We start from the raw sequence: 14,478 nt of genomic DNA, 5'->3' as shown, positions 1-14,478 counted from the left end.
GACACAACAGAAAAGCCAATCAGACCACTGATTCTCTCCGAGTTCCACCAATCGGAACTATCAGAAGGAGGGGCTTCGGTGTGTTTTCGAGTTACCAATGAAAAGATGTTGCGCTGAGGAGTTGGAGGCAGATGAGAAATCACTGTCAGACTCTGCGAACGGGGATTATCACGCTCTTATTTGAATAAAGACAGTTTCTTTTTCCGATGTGGACAATTTAGAGAAGGTAAGCACTGGATTGACAGTTTACACCGGCAGTTTTCATCGTGTTTATCAAATGAAGCTAGTCATAAGTGGTGTAAGAAAAGACTGTTTCGCCATAGCTAACCAAAGTCAATGTAATCAATCCTATTTTAACGGACAGAAACTATTAAACTAAACAGCCTATTTGTACATTTGCAGGTATTTATATAGCAGTGTATTTTGTATTGACACATCTCGTTTTAGCTTATACAGAAGGAGGTCTTTTATTTAAATGTCTTTGTTATTGTTGTTGTGTCTGAACTGTAGATAATCATGATATTAAGACTTGGTATATTGGGTTTTATTTATACATAGTTTATTTGTACACATTTGAAAGCTCTTTTTAATGAAATTTGATCTTTTCTGACAGCTTTCTTCATCTGATATGATGTTGATGGATATATTTACTAATTTTGTCTCAAGATGGCAATGGAGAATGCTGATTTATGTGAACTGCATAGGTCAAGGAATATTGATTTTACATGTAAAACATCTTTAGTATTGCATTTAATAACTTTCTGATATTTTTTGTTAATCCTTGTGCTGTTTCTTAACACAAACCATTCTGTGTTGAGATATATGTTGATGTGTGATGGACAGTGTTGATGCTTTTGATCTGTTGCCATGGAAACAAACCACCTGTGGATGATTTTGCTTTAGCATTCCAGTATTAGTGTAGGCATAAAATACTGAATTACCATTATTTAGTGTATTTCACCTGCTTTTAATCTATAGGATACATAGTATTTAGCACTACTTGTTGTGTATTTTAATAGCATCCATTTTACACCCTTAAGTATTGTATGACCTAATCATATTCTATGTCCATCTGTATGTAAGGAAGAATGCATACAACTCGTAGTCCATCCGCATCCATCCAGGCAGGACCGGTAGGAGACGTACTGGACCTCAGCTTGACCAGGTCTCAGCTTTTGATGGGCCACAGACCCAGCAGTGCTTCCCCTGGAAAACACTTCTCTCGGTCCATATCTGTGTCCGTGGCCAGTGACGGACGGGGAAAACGTAACACGTTTGTAAGTCTGGTTGACTGTGTAATGATTGACAAGATAATTACATCTCAAATTGTTTTGTATTATCATGTGTTGTAGGTGCCCCTTGACAAAAGAGGGTTTTATGAACACTGATGGTTATAAATGTGCATTTACATAGCACCTCAGAGTGATAAGAACAAGCAAGTTATGGTGTGTAAATACAGGCTCTTTTCCTGCTACCATGTTGCATTTTGTTGCCAGCACCTTTCATAATATAACATATCCATATTTCATACAGTGTAAAAAGTGGTCACCTGCAATTATTACCTTAAGGATCCATTTCTATTTGATCTAACCCTTAAAAATTACTTTTGTTAGTGTGACCTTATGTAGTCAGGTTAACTTAGTCATGTTAAATAATAATTCTTTTACGAATAAAACCAGTTAATATAGGTGTTAGGATATTTGTAGGTAACCTAAAAATATGTTTCATGTGGTAACATCTAAATTAACTTATACGTTTTATTCTAGTCAAATATATATTTAATATGACTGAATCAACCTGAATACATGGTTGCTCCTACAAAATTAATTTTTATGGTTCAGGTCAGGTAGAAATAGCTCATTAATGAATTAACAGCTCATTTATTAGTGTTTTTACACCTGTTGAATTGTCTGTAGAAGGTCTAGTATGCCATTATAACAGTTTATCACTCTCTTTTGTTGACAGACTGATGCTGGATTGGGAAGCTCACGAGCAATTAAAAACCTGCGTCGGTCCAACAGCACCACACAGGTGAACCAGCAGGCCAACACAAGCCCCAGGTACTGAACCATCTGTCATTCCTGGTCATGCCATTTATGTTTTCCTGCTGGAGCTGCAAATGTCACAGAGTATAAGAGTGTCAATCTTATAAACCTCTTAAGAACTTGGCTGGGTCAAATTTCTCTCCAAAATCAAAAATAAAGAAATTATTAATTATATTTGCTTAGAATATTGAGCCCATTTTTAGGACTATTTTTTTGTGTGTGTGTGTGTGTGTGTGTGTGTGTGTGTGTATTGTAACATTATTTTCATTAAAATGAATAACATTTCTCCACTCATTACTGTAATGCAAAAAACTCTTATTGTCATTATTTTAATGCAATATATATATATATTATTTAAAGGATTCAAGTATTTATTTATCATGGCAGAGCTATGCTGATTTAAATAAAAAATGTATTGTATTGCGGTAATTATTTACTGTAATAAGGTAAAGAAATGTACAGTAGTAGGATCACCATTGAGAATAATTAGATTAAAATAGAATTTGGAATTTTGATTTGATTTTAGTAGATCATTTACACTCACCGAGCACTTTTAGGAACACTATGGTCCTAATAAAGTGTCCAACGTGGTCTTCTGCTGTTGTGGCCCATCTGCATCAAGTTTCGACATGTTGTGCATTCTGAGATGCTATTCCGCTCACTACAATTGTACAGAGTGGGTATCCGAGTTCCCATAGCCTTTCTGTCAGTTCGAACCAATCTGACCATTCTCTGTTGACCTCTCTCATCAACAAGGCATTTCCGTCCATAAAACTGCTGCTCACTGGATGTTTTTGGTACCATTCTGAGGCAACTCTAGAGACTGTTGTGTGTGAAAATCCCAGGAGATCAGCAGTTACAGAAATACTCAAACCATCCCATCTGGACACCAACAATCATGCCACGCTTGAAATCACTGAGATACATTTTTTCCACATTCTGATGGTTGATGTGAACATTAACTGAAACTCCTGACCCTTATATGCATGATTTTATTCATAGCACTGCTGCCACACGATTGGCTGATTAGATTACCGCATGAATAAGTAGATCTTCCTAATAAAGTGCTATGCGAGTGTTTGCTAGCTTTTCTTTGCAGTCCTAAATAGACCTTTGATATGCCCTCTACTCTAGGGATGTGAGTGTGAACATTCATTTATGTGCAGTCATACTGTATGCCGGTTAACTGAAGCATATTTAACATGTATGATGTTTTTGCAATGATGGCATGTTCATGCAAGCTCAGGTCTAGTACACATGCATGCACTCTCTTCACCCAAGCTGTGGAATGCTTGGATGATCACCCCTAGACTTAAAGGTTTGGGGGTTTATACCCTTTAAGCAGCAACAGCTGGGGGTTGAGTGATTGCGGTTTTAACCAGACAATAGCTATTGTGGCCTGACGGCTGCAGCACAAGACAAGAAAGAAGAGGATGGGCTCAGCTTTGTCAAGAAAGAACCCGGGGTCTCTGGTTTCACTCAAATGAGGACTCAGTGAAAGGCGAAGTGTGTGCATGCTGAATTCTTTTGTCCGGCAGCTGCCAGCCCTGCCCTCCCCTCCCGTATCATCCTGGGATACCACAGGGGTTTTAAATGAAGAACGACCTAATACCCTTCCCCCTTTTCCTTCTGGTGTTTAATAACTGTCATTCCATGACCTCTCTTCCCTCTGAATTGCTTGAAGAGTGGAGGAATGTAGTTCTTGAATTTATTTTCATTGAACCAGCTGATGGTGGGCACCCCATCCACCCCCAAACCACTCACATATGCACACTGAAGTCGCTAGCACAGATGCCGATGGGTCAGGTCAGACTGCATGTTGAACATTTGGTGGAATTTGAATGTAAAGGGAGATGTGATTGCCATATGCTTGTGGACATCTGCCCCTTTAAAAGGCCTCTGGTGTTGGCCCAATGCAGCTGTTGTCACCTTTAAATCAGGCCCTTTTTTTTGTTCATCTGATATGTTTAGCCTAGATGGGTTGTTTTTACTAGGGCAGAGTTTAAGATAGATATCTGGTCTCTGGACTGGTTTTGACCCTATTTTTGTACTAAAGAAGTAAAAACTGAGACTAGATTTTCCTAATATTTAGGCCTTAAGGCCTAAACATACACTACGCGAGTACTTGGACGCAGATGCGAGTGCTTGGCCACCACATAACCAATGCGCAGTCCGGTTGAACATGCTTAACTTGCGTTCTTGCATTACCGTGATGGCAAAAAACCTAAGTACTCAAGGGGGCGATAGAGTTACCTTTAAACATCTATGCCATTAAACTAAATGTGTTGATATTCTTGAAAGTTGCTATAAACATATTGACTTTAACTTATCTGCTCAGCAATATTCTCTTCAACTGTTGCTCCGCCATGAAAGTAATTGAGTTGAAAGAGAAAATTCACAGTAGAAGTGGACCGTTCACACTTATCTTACTAAAGCGCCCCTCGCGCAACATTGAGAATGCAACATGTAGTTGCGTAGAGTTGTGAATTGCAGTTTGACACATTTCAGAATGCAACGACATGTGAAATCGAGCTTGTGTTGCAAGATGCATCTGCGGTTATGTACTTGCATAAAGTGTGTTTCAGCACTTTTGCTACAGTTCCTCATGCAGGTATTTTTAGTGGTGTTTGCTCTTTAGCTATTTACTGTTGCTCATATTTGCTTAAAGGGATAAGGATTTGAACAAACATGTAAGACTAAGTATTAAATAAAGGGATAAAGTACAGTTATCGTAAAATAAACCCCAACATGGTGGTCTTGTATCATCCTGAAGGGGTTTATTTTTGCAATAAATATTGGCTGACTGTACATTATCCTGTTTATTACATGGCCACCAACCAAATAAATAAATGGACATACTGATTTGCATCGAAATTGCATTGAAGTTATTATGTGAGAAGAAAGAGATGGTGGAGTCTACAGAAACCTCTGAGTTCTGTTGGTGTTTTTATTGTGAAAATGACAGTTTGACTGCTCATTATGCTGCTTATTATACGACTTGTTGCCAAAGTAAATGGAAAATAAATAGTGATTTGAAATTATTTTATTAGTGGAGTGAGACGAGAAGTAAGATGACACGCATAACCCCATCTATAGTTGAAATATCACATTATTTCTGGAAGTGCGGTCATTATTCAGAAAAATCAGAGCACACTGGATTGCGCGATTGACCAGTCAGAATCAAGGATTACAGAGAGCCGTGTAATAATTGTACATAACTCGTCTCACATTCACACTAATGATATGTACCTTAAATTTTGTGGTTTGTTGAGGAAATGTTTGCTATTACTTTTCAGTTACTGGATTTACAATTTACACCTGGCAGACAATACAATGGGCGAAAAATCCCATAGACTTTTTATTTTTATATAAATTTTTTTATTATAAATATATTTATATCACGCGCTCTGTGCATGAGTAGCACTATTTGAATTATGTGCGGAGCTTCTGCCTTTGTAGAGTGATCTCTTATGAGGCTCTATTTCAGTTAGGATGCTACCATAGAAGACAGCTGCCTATTTAGGCAGGAGACAGCAATGCAGCTCACTAAGTTTTGGAACAGACTCAGAGACTTGGAGTTGGGCTATTTTGATTTGGGCTAGCATGCAACCACGTAGCAACACCCTAGCAATGGGTGTCCATCTGCACTTACAGTAGCGACTGAAAAGCAACACTTTTGGAACCACACACAAAACCCTAGCATCATGGTGGAGATTTCTTGTCAACTCTAATCTTCAGTATCATGCTTATCTGTGTTTAGCATGTTATAATTCCCCCACTCCTTCCTTCCTGTCTTACTCTCTCTGCGTCTGATTACAGTGAAGGCCACACAGAAGACTTCCTGGCTCTGTTCAACAGCAGCACTGATGGACGCAGGAAACTGGCCAGCCTCACCAAGTCATCCAAAGACCGTACTACCTGGAACATCCTGGTACTGACCAAATAATAAGTGACTGCTCTCTCATGTGTCCCCATAACACCCCTTATAAAATGAGTAATTTTGGTTATCATTAGTGTGTGTCCATGATTTGATACTGGTGCTTTTAGGGAGAGGGACATTCTCATTCTAGAGAACATTTAATTGGAAATAAATATGGTTAGTACAAGATGAGTCATTCATATTTTAGTTCAACAGTAACAATAAATGTAGAAACTATAGTAATTTTGTGGAAACCATGGTTATAATGATAGACTTTTGTAAAGGTAATATTGGCCCATCTGATTTTTCTGACAGTTTGTATAGTGATTATTATTAAACAGTGTTACAACTATGTCCTTCTTTTAGCATTGGTTTAAAATGACCTCTTGCTCTCAGGATGACCAGCCAAGAGTGTTCCCTGTGCCCAGCAGCTCTCATAGTACCTGCAGTATGGATTCTTCTACAGGACTGAAGAAGAGGGAAGCTGGGGTCTCTCTTGCTTCCAACTTCACTGCTAACAACAGGTGGGAGGCCATTTTTCCACACCACTTAGACATGGGCTGTTTCTCAACATGGACTCATTTGACATCATTATTTACTGCTGAAGTTTAATTCCAATACTTAAGAAAGCAAGTACAGAGAATGCATAAAATTACCCAGATGTGTTATTGATCAGGCCGAAAATTGAAGATGCGTCGGATGGTGACTTGACCAAGAACCTATTTGAAGTCCCAGGAGCCATTGCAGCACTACAGTGCAGCCAAAGGACATTTACCGTGTTTTCCCTCAAGAGTTTCCTGCTGCAAGCTTGTTGTTTTGTTTTCTTTCAACGTGTCACTAGTCCTGCAAAACCTCACTGGTGTGATGATAATAATTCTGTCACTGGTGTGTGGTAATGCCAGTAGTTCTCTCACTGACTACAAATGTGCTGGGATGGGCAGTTGCGCAACAGGAATATTGCAACACCTCTCAAAGCTCACATTAGATGCGTTCTATATCCTCCTGTCCTTCTGAGTTCATTCTTCCAAGGTAACTTGGCAAAACTGGTCTTCATATCTGTTTTCTGCACCCTTAGCATTGAGAAACACCCACTGTTTCCTTATGGTAGCGTTTATACTCTATGGAGTCACAGACACCAAATTCACTTTACACCTTTTTTTCATGCTTGTCAATCAAAGCATAAGCTTGCATCACAGAAAAAAAGTGCTGAAATTCTTTTGATTGTGTGCGTTTTAATATAAGTGAATAAAATAAAAACAGGCTGATAGTTTGGTATGGGTGGGTTGCCTGTAAAAAAAAAAAAAAAAAAAAGTTCAGTTGTACATTTTTTTTATATTCTATAATATTATATTGTTGCAACATTGTAAATATTTGGTGTAAAACATGTATTTCAATGTGCCGATGTTTGCATGTTTAATGCCTGATTTTCAGGAGCAATAAAGCAGCTGTGGGAAACTCAGTGACCCCCATCCTTCATAACAACCACTCAGAGAAGCCCCTTACTCCCAAGAGCTCCAATCAGAAGCCCTCCTTCAAGTAGGTTTATTATGAGTGAAAATGATTGCACAACTGTGTGAACTACTCTGTCATGAGTCCTTGAGCTTCAGTTGTGCTTAAGGATGCTTTTTCTAGTTTGGTTCACACATTTACACTATTTGCTCTCTCCATCTTTCTCTCCCTCTATTTGAATAGTAACATCATCAAAGCCACAGTAAATGATGATGTGACACTTGACATGAACGGTTCTCTCACTAAGTCCCAGAAGAACTTCTCCTCGGCATCATCGGGCTCCAACAACAATGTTTCCCCTAGCCCCCGAAGCCCAGGTCAGCCGCGCAGACGAGAAGTGACTGAAGAGGAGGCAGAGAGGTTAGCAATAACTAATAATAATAATCATGATCAAGTCTTTCTTGGTTGTTTTGTGATCTGATCAGCTTCTTAAATGCTTATTTGGCTTTTGAAATGTTTCAAACTCTCTACAAATGACTTATGTACATTTAGAAATACATTTAGAAACACTGAAACTCTTTTATTACAGGTTTGTTCAACAGGTGAACCATGCTGCTATTACCATCCAGCGTTGGTATCGTCGCCATGCCAACAGAAAGCGAGCCAATGAGGATACAATCAAACTCCTCCTCCCATCCAAAAAGAAGGTAATGTATTTGATCTTGTCAATTATAATTAATTAATTCATCCTCCACTGCAGTTAAAATAAAGAACGGCAGTGGGTGCCACTGAAACCTACGGTTAAACTAGCTTGCCTATTTTACCTTCTTGTGAGTGATTTGGTATATTTTTCATAGGAAAGAGAGCAGAGAGCAGAGGATGAGAAAACCACAGAATCAATAAAGAAGAAAGATGACAATCGAAAACGAATCAGAGAGGAGAAAGCTCGTCTGGCTCGACTTACAGCAATACAGGTACAACAGTAATTGTTGTTCGTCTTGGCACAGTTATACATTGTCTGGCTAAAAAAAGAAGTCGCATACTCTAATATTTCGTTGGACCGCCTTTAGTTTTGATTACGGTGCACATTCCTCGTGAAATTGTTTTGACAACCTTATGCAACGCCACAACATTTATTTCCATCCAGAGTTGCATTAATGTTTGGCCGAGATCTTGTATAGATGACGGGAGAGTCGAACCACTCCGTAAAGTCTTCTCCAGCACATACCAGAGACTTTGAATATGGTTTAGGTCAGGGCTCTGTGGTGGCCAATTCATGTGTGAAAATGATTCCTCATGCTCCCTGAACCACTCTTTTTCAATTTGAGTCCGATGAATCTTGGCATTGTCGTCCTGGAATATGCCCATGCTGTCATGGAAGAAAAAATCCATTGATGGGATAACCTGGTCATTCAGTACATTCAGGTTGTCAGCTGACTTCATTTTATTGCCATAACATTGCTGAGCCTAGACCTGACCAACTGAAGCAACCCCAGATCATAACACTTGTACAGTGGGCACTATGCATGACGGGTGCATCGCTTCATGCGCTTCCTTTCTTACCCTGATGCGCCCATCACTTTGGAATAGGGTAAATCTGGACTCATCAGACCACATGATTTATTTCCATTGCTCCTCAGTCCAATTTTTATGCTCCCTAGCAAATTGAAGTTGTTTTTCCGATTAGCCTCACAAACAAGTGGCTTTCTTGTGGCCACACAGCTGTTTAGTCCCAATCCTGTAAGTTCTCGTCGCATTGTGCATGTGGAAATGCTCTTACTTTCACTTTTATACATATCCGTGAGTTCTACTGTCGATGTGACTTCACCAAGCATTTTAGTGATCTCCGATCACAATCATTCAAGATTTTTTTCTGGCCACATTTCTTCCATGAAGCTGACGGTTCACCACTATTCTTCCAGGTTTTAATAATGCATCGGTCAGTTCTTAACCCAATTCCAGTGATTTCAGCAATCTCCTTAGTTGTTTTCTTTGCTTGATGTAGGCCAATAATTTGCCCCTTCTGAAATACAGTAACATCTTTTCCACGACCACGGGATACGTCTTCTGACATGGTTGTTTAAGAAATGAGAAGCTACACACTTCATCAGTTAGTGTTAAAAGAATTGTTGCCAGCTGAAACATATTAATCACTGCAATAATGATCCAGTCATAGGCTCTTAAGTATCTGCTTATTTAAATCCAAACGGTGAATTGTTTTTGACCAGGCAGTGTAGTTTTCTCACTGATTTGAGAGATATTTATGTGAATTTGTGTGTATGTGTGTTCAAAACAGGAGCTTCAGCAGAAAAGAGCACAACGTGCTGCAGGGGTACAGCAGATTGCAGAGGAGGAGATAGAGGCACTGAGGCATGCTAAGAAAGTAGGGCATAAAAAACCCACCAAGAGTTCACACACTTCTCCCACTGACGTCAAGGCAAAGAACACAGGTGTGCATTGCTCTGGGTCACCTGTATGTACCTAATTCTAGTAGTATACAGAAGTGTGATACCTCACTTTGTGGGTGAATCCCATGAAAACATGTCCAGGTCACATTTGAACCCAAAATAAAAATGTGGCATACTCCATCAAAATGAGTCATAAGTAGCAGTATGCCATTTTTGGAAAAATTTGAAACTTTAACATTATGTCAGTGTTATCATAAAAAATTCAAACTATAAATATTATTCTTTTGTTTGCTGTCGATTTAAACGGGAGTGCTTCATGTAGCATTGGAAATTGATTTTTAAAGTGTTGAATTTTGAATCTCAATAAATTCTCTTCTGGTAAAAAAACAACTTTTTCCTTCTTAGGAAAGAAAACAAAACAATATGGAACAATTATTGCTGTCACTCGATTAAATTAGATTTTTAAAGTGCTGAAATTTGACACTATATGTACTTCTTTTCCTGTCAATATGCATTTATTTCCGTCTTAGGAAAGAAAAAAAAAGTATAAAGATAGAAATACACTAAAATAGCACCAATTCAAGTAACATTAAACAATTCCCAAAATCTAACAATCGTGTAGCCACATTCACAATTTCACGTCAGGGCGTCAACGCCAGTGTCAAGCACCACTTTGAACTCCACATGAAAAGCGCTTGTAGACAAAAATTTCTTATTCTGTGTGTTGGTGATAGTTAAGACTTGACATGCTTTATTATTTTGGGGTAAAATATGACAGACCCTTGACATGTTTTGTTAGATTCACTCTTATATAGTTTCAAAATGTGTGGAATTACAGAGTTCTGCTCATAAGTATCTCAGAAATATATCAACAAAGTGACTTAAGTACATTTCTCTGAGCCACAAGGTGTGTATTTCTTTAGATACTAATGTGAACATTGTGTCTGATCTGGATGATGTGACGAATCTGAGGGCTGCATCACCAGCTGACTCTGTATGCAGAGGCTCTCAGTGCTCTCAGGTAATCCCTCAATCCAAAGCACTTCCAATCCCACCAGCTGTGAACCAAAAGTTAAAGTTTTGTTCAACACATTCTCACACTCATTCTCACAGGAGATCCTACAGAGGTCTGTGAGTATGGAGGACCAGCGACAGGGGGCGCCATTGAGCAGGGCTCAGTCGAAAACCACACTGAATGACCTGCTGGACACGCTGAAGCTCTTAGAGGAGCCGGACAGACTCTCGGAGCCCAAGAGCTACAGGAAGGATAAGTACACGTGGATTGACGAGGTGAGTCTGGGCTCAACTGGATCCAGGTGTGTTGCTATTAAAGTCAACATGAAATGACGTTCACAACCGAATTTACTTCCATAATGTGATATATTTATGAGTGAAACATGCTATTTAGTTGCCAAATGTTGGATGGGACTTAATTTTAATGATTGGGGATTGGATCATGAAAAGTGGTGTCTACATAATGGGTGGTTGGAGGGAAGGGGTTAAAAAATAATAGGGCTTGGTGACATCACCCAAAAAGGAAAGTAATTTCAGAGGTGGCACGAGTTATTACATTTTGATAAAAGATTACAGAGAGATTCTTTTTCCCCTTTGGAATAACGTGCACTGATTAATAATTCAAAATAAGTCTATGAATGTAAATGGGGTCAATTTTGATTTCAAGTTGACTTTAAACTGCTAAAAAAGGAGAAGCACTAAACTAAACTTAGTGAGTTTTAGCAGTTACAGTGGTTCAATTTAATTAAGCTTTTAGAAGAAGAGGCAAGATTTACATGCTCTCTAGTCTCTATTCTAAGTATATAACTTTGAGTAAATGGTTTTGTTGTCTATTAGTGTGTACAGTTTAAATCTTCCCATCTGTATACTCAGGATGGAGACTCCATCTCCCTGACGACTGATAACGTGGAACGGCACTGGCAGTTGAGTCAGACTCCTGCACTACCAGATGGGCCTGCCTTGCTGTCAGAGGCCAAACTGCAGAGCATCATGAGCTTCCTGGATGAGATGGAGCAATCAGAGCAGGATAGACCACGCTCGGTAACCTCTGGCTCTCACAGAGAGGTAAATCCAACTCATTCGAGCATTTAAAGTTAAGAAGTTTTGTGTTGGGTCAGTGTATTTCATATTTTTATGTGTGTGTAGGTGGTGTTATCAGAGGACGATCTTGCAGTTGTAGAACAAGCGTCAGCCACGGCAGCAGATGTTACTGGTTCTATGATGAGACTCAAACTGGAGCTGGAAGAGAAGAAATGCACCGTCAATATGCTACAGACAGCACTGGTAAAACAATCGCACACGTGCATATATCATCAGCAGTATGTAAGGGATTATGTACAGTCAGCCAGTCATTATTGCAAAATAAACCCAGAATAGGTGATCTGGCTATCGAACATTTAATGCATGCATTAGGCCTTGTTTACACCATGTTTTAAGATGCATTTTGGCCAATCCATTTGAAACAGGACAATGCTAAAGACAGGTGTAAATGGGTCCAAAACATTTTGAGCCTTGTCCACTTCAAGTTTTAAAAGAATATTCCAGGTTCAATATAAGTTGAGCTCAATCAACAACATTTGTGGTATAACACAAATCAAAAATGATTTTTGACATAGCCCTCCATTTCTTTAAAAAAAGCAAAAATCTGGGTTACTGTGAGGCACTTACATTGGTAGTGAATGGGGGGCCAATCCATAAACGTTAAAATACTATTTTAAAAATACTGTTTCAAAAGTATTGCCACAAGACATAAACAATATGCATGTTAACATGATTTTAGTGTGATAAAATTGCTTGCTAACCTTTTCTGTGTAAAGTTAAAGCCAATTTTACAACTTTGTTGCGATGACGATGTAATGTCCACAGATCCTACAATTACTGTAAAAATTACGATTTAAACAACTTAACAGCGCAAATAATACAGTAATTTTAAAAGAGGAATTCATGAAAGTGCTTTTATAAAATTATAAGATTGACTTTTCTGCCTTTAAACCCTCCAAAAATTGGCCACATTTACACTGGTGGCCAAAAGTTTGGAATAATGTACAGATTTTGCTGTTTTGGAAGGAAATTGATACTTTAATTCACCAAAGTAGCATTCAACTGATCACAAAGTATAGTCAGGACATTACTGATGTAAAAGACAGCACCATCACTATTTGAAAAAAGTCATTTTTGATCAAATCTAGATAGGCCCCATTTCCAGCAGCCATCACTCCAACACCTTATCCTTGAGTAATCATGCTAAATTGCTAATTTGGTTCTAGAAAATCACTTGCCATTATATCAAACACTGCTGAAACCTATTTGGTTCGTTAAATGAAGCTTAACATTGTCTTTGTGTTTGTTTTTGAGTTGCCACAGTATGCAATAAACGGGCATGTCTTAAGGTCAATATTAGGTCAAAAATGGCAAAAAAGAAACAGCTTTCTCTAGAAACTCGTCAATCAATCATTGTTTTGAGGAATGAAGGCTATACAATGCTTGAAATTGCCAAAAAACTGAAGATTTCATACAAAGGTGTACACTACAATCTTCAAAGACAAAGGACAACTGGTTCTAACAAGGACAGAAAGAGATGTGGAAGGCCAGATGTACAACTAAACAAGAGGATAAGGACATCAGAGTCTCTAGTTTGAGAAATAGACGCCTCACATGTCCTCAGCTGACAGCTTCATTGAATTCTACCCGCTCAACACCAGTTTCATGTACAACAGTAAAGAGAAGACTCAGGGGTGCAGGCCTTATGGGAAGAATTTCAAAGAAAAAGCCACTTTTGAAACAGAAAAACAAAAAGAAATGTTAGAGTGGGCAAAGAAACACAGACGTTGGACAACAGATAATTGGAAAAGAGTGTTATGGATCTTAACCCCACTGAGCTTTTGTGAGATCAGCTAGACCGTAAGGTGCATGAGAAGTGCCCGACAAGACAGCCACATCTATGGCATGTGCTACAGAAAGTGTGGGGTGAAATGTCACCTGAGTATCTGGACAAACTGGCAGCTAGAATGCCAAGGATCTGCAAAGCTGTCATTGCTGCACATGGAGGATTTTTTGATGAGAACACTTTGAAGTAGTTTAAGAAGTTATGAAAAAAATGTTCCAAACACAAGTGGTGAAAAGAGACACATTACTACCAGGTGTAAACTGATTTGTTGCGCATCCACTTGTGATTAGATTGCCCAAAATACATCTTAATACCCAGTGTAAGCAAGGCGTAATATAGCCCAGGCTCAATGTAACATTACATGTGTGTGTCTTCAGGCCCAGCAGAGGGAGCTAACAGTCCGGCATGTGAAGGAGACAGAGAAGGAGCTCAATTATAATTTCCAGCTACAGAAACAGCAGTATGAAGCTACTATACAAAGACATCTGACATTTATTGACCAGGTAATAACTTTAACACCTTGTATACATCTAAATGTATATTATACTTAATTTTCATGAAAATAATGGCACAAGGCATGAGATCTTAATGATTTTTTTAAGACATTAAAAATGTAGCTTCTCATTTCTTTCCTTTGATTTTGAGATGAAATTATAACCTAAACATGTTTTTGTGAGATTTGCCCACATAAAAAAACAATTGGTTTTCTTGGTTTTGTGTGACCGTTAAATCAAGACTGCTTTTCTCTCTCTCTCT

At 38.7% G+C, this 14,478-nt stretch overlaps 1 protein-coding gene across 4 annotated transcripts in view; it reads left to right on the top strand.

Annotated features, from left to right (window-relative positions):
- The first annotated feature begins 100 nt into the window (after positions 1 to 100).
- LOC127423575 (centrosomal protein of 131 kDa-like) overlaps positions 101 to 14,478 on the top strand; it is a 36,857-nt gene continuing 22,479 nt past the window's right edge. Inside the window, exons 1-15 of one of the 4 annotated variants that reach the window (XM_051668002.1) lie at positions 101 to 226; positions 1,084 to 1,277; positions 1,966 to 2,060; positions 5,865 to 5,976; positions 6,331 to 6,488; positions 7,396 to 7,500; positions 7,657 to 7,833; positions 8,003 to 8,120; positions 8,271 to 8,387; positions 9,710 to 9,863; positions 10,745 to 10,842; positions 10,935 to 11,111; positions 11,709 to 11,900; positions 11,982 to 12,119; positions 14,100 to 14,225. In XM_051668002.1, the coding sequence (XP_051523962.1) occupies positions 1,089 to 1,277; positions 1,966 to 2,060; positions 5,865 to 5,976; positions 6,331 to 6,488; positions 7,396 to 7,500; positions 7,657 to 7,833; positions 8,003 to 8,120; positions 8,271 to 8,387; positions 9,710 to 9,863; positions 10,745 to 10,842; positions 10,935 to 11,111; positions 11,709 to 11,900; positions 11,982 to 12,119; positions 14,100 to 14,225 (1,956 nt within the window). In that variant the 5' untranslated portion in view covers positions 101 to 226; positions 1,084 to 1,088. Of the gene's footprint in view, positions 227 to 1,083; positions 1,278 to 1,965; positions 2,061 to 5,864; positions 5,977 to 6,330; positions 6,489 to 6,822; positions 6,994 to 7,395; positions 7,501 to 7,656; positions 7,834 to 8,002; positions 8,121 to 8,270; positions 8,388 to 9,709; positions 9,864 to 10,744; positions 10,843 to 10,934; positions 11,112 to 11,708; positions 11,901 to 11,981; positions 12,120 to 14,099; positions 14,226 to 14,478 lie in introns of those variants that run through there. The other 3 variants (XM_051668003.1, XM_051668001.1, XM_051668004.1) reach the window with 3 other exon arrangements.

Source organism: Myxocyprinus asiaticus, chromosome 32, assembly GCF_019703515.2.
Source record: "Myxocyprinus asiaticus isolate MX2 ecotype Aquarium Trade chromosome 32, UBuf_Myxa_2, whole genome shotgun sequence".
Taxonomy (NCBI): Eukaryota; Metazoa; Chordata; class Actinopteri; order Cypriniformes; family Catostomidae; genus Myxocyprinus; species Myxocyprinus asiaticus.
The sequence above is the reverse complement of the archived record's forward strand: the minus strand, read 5'-3'. Positions and strand labels throughout refer to the sequence as shown.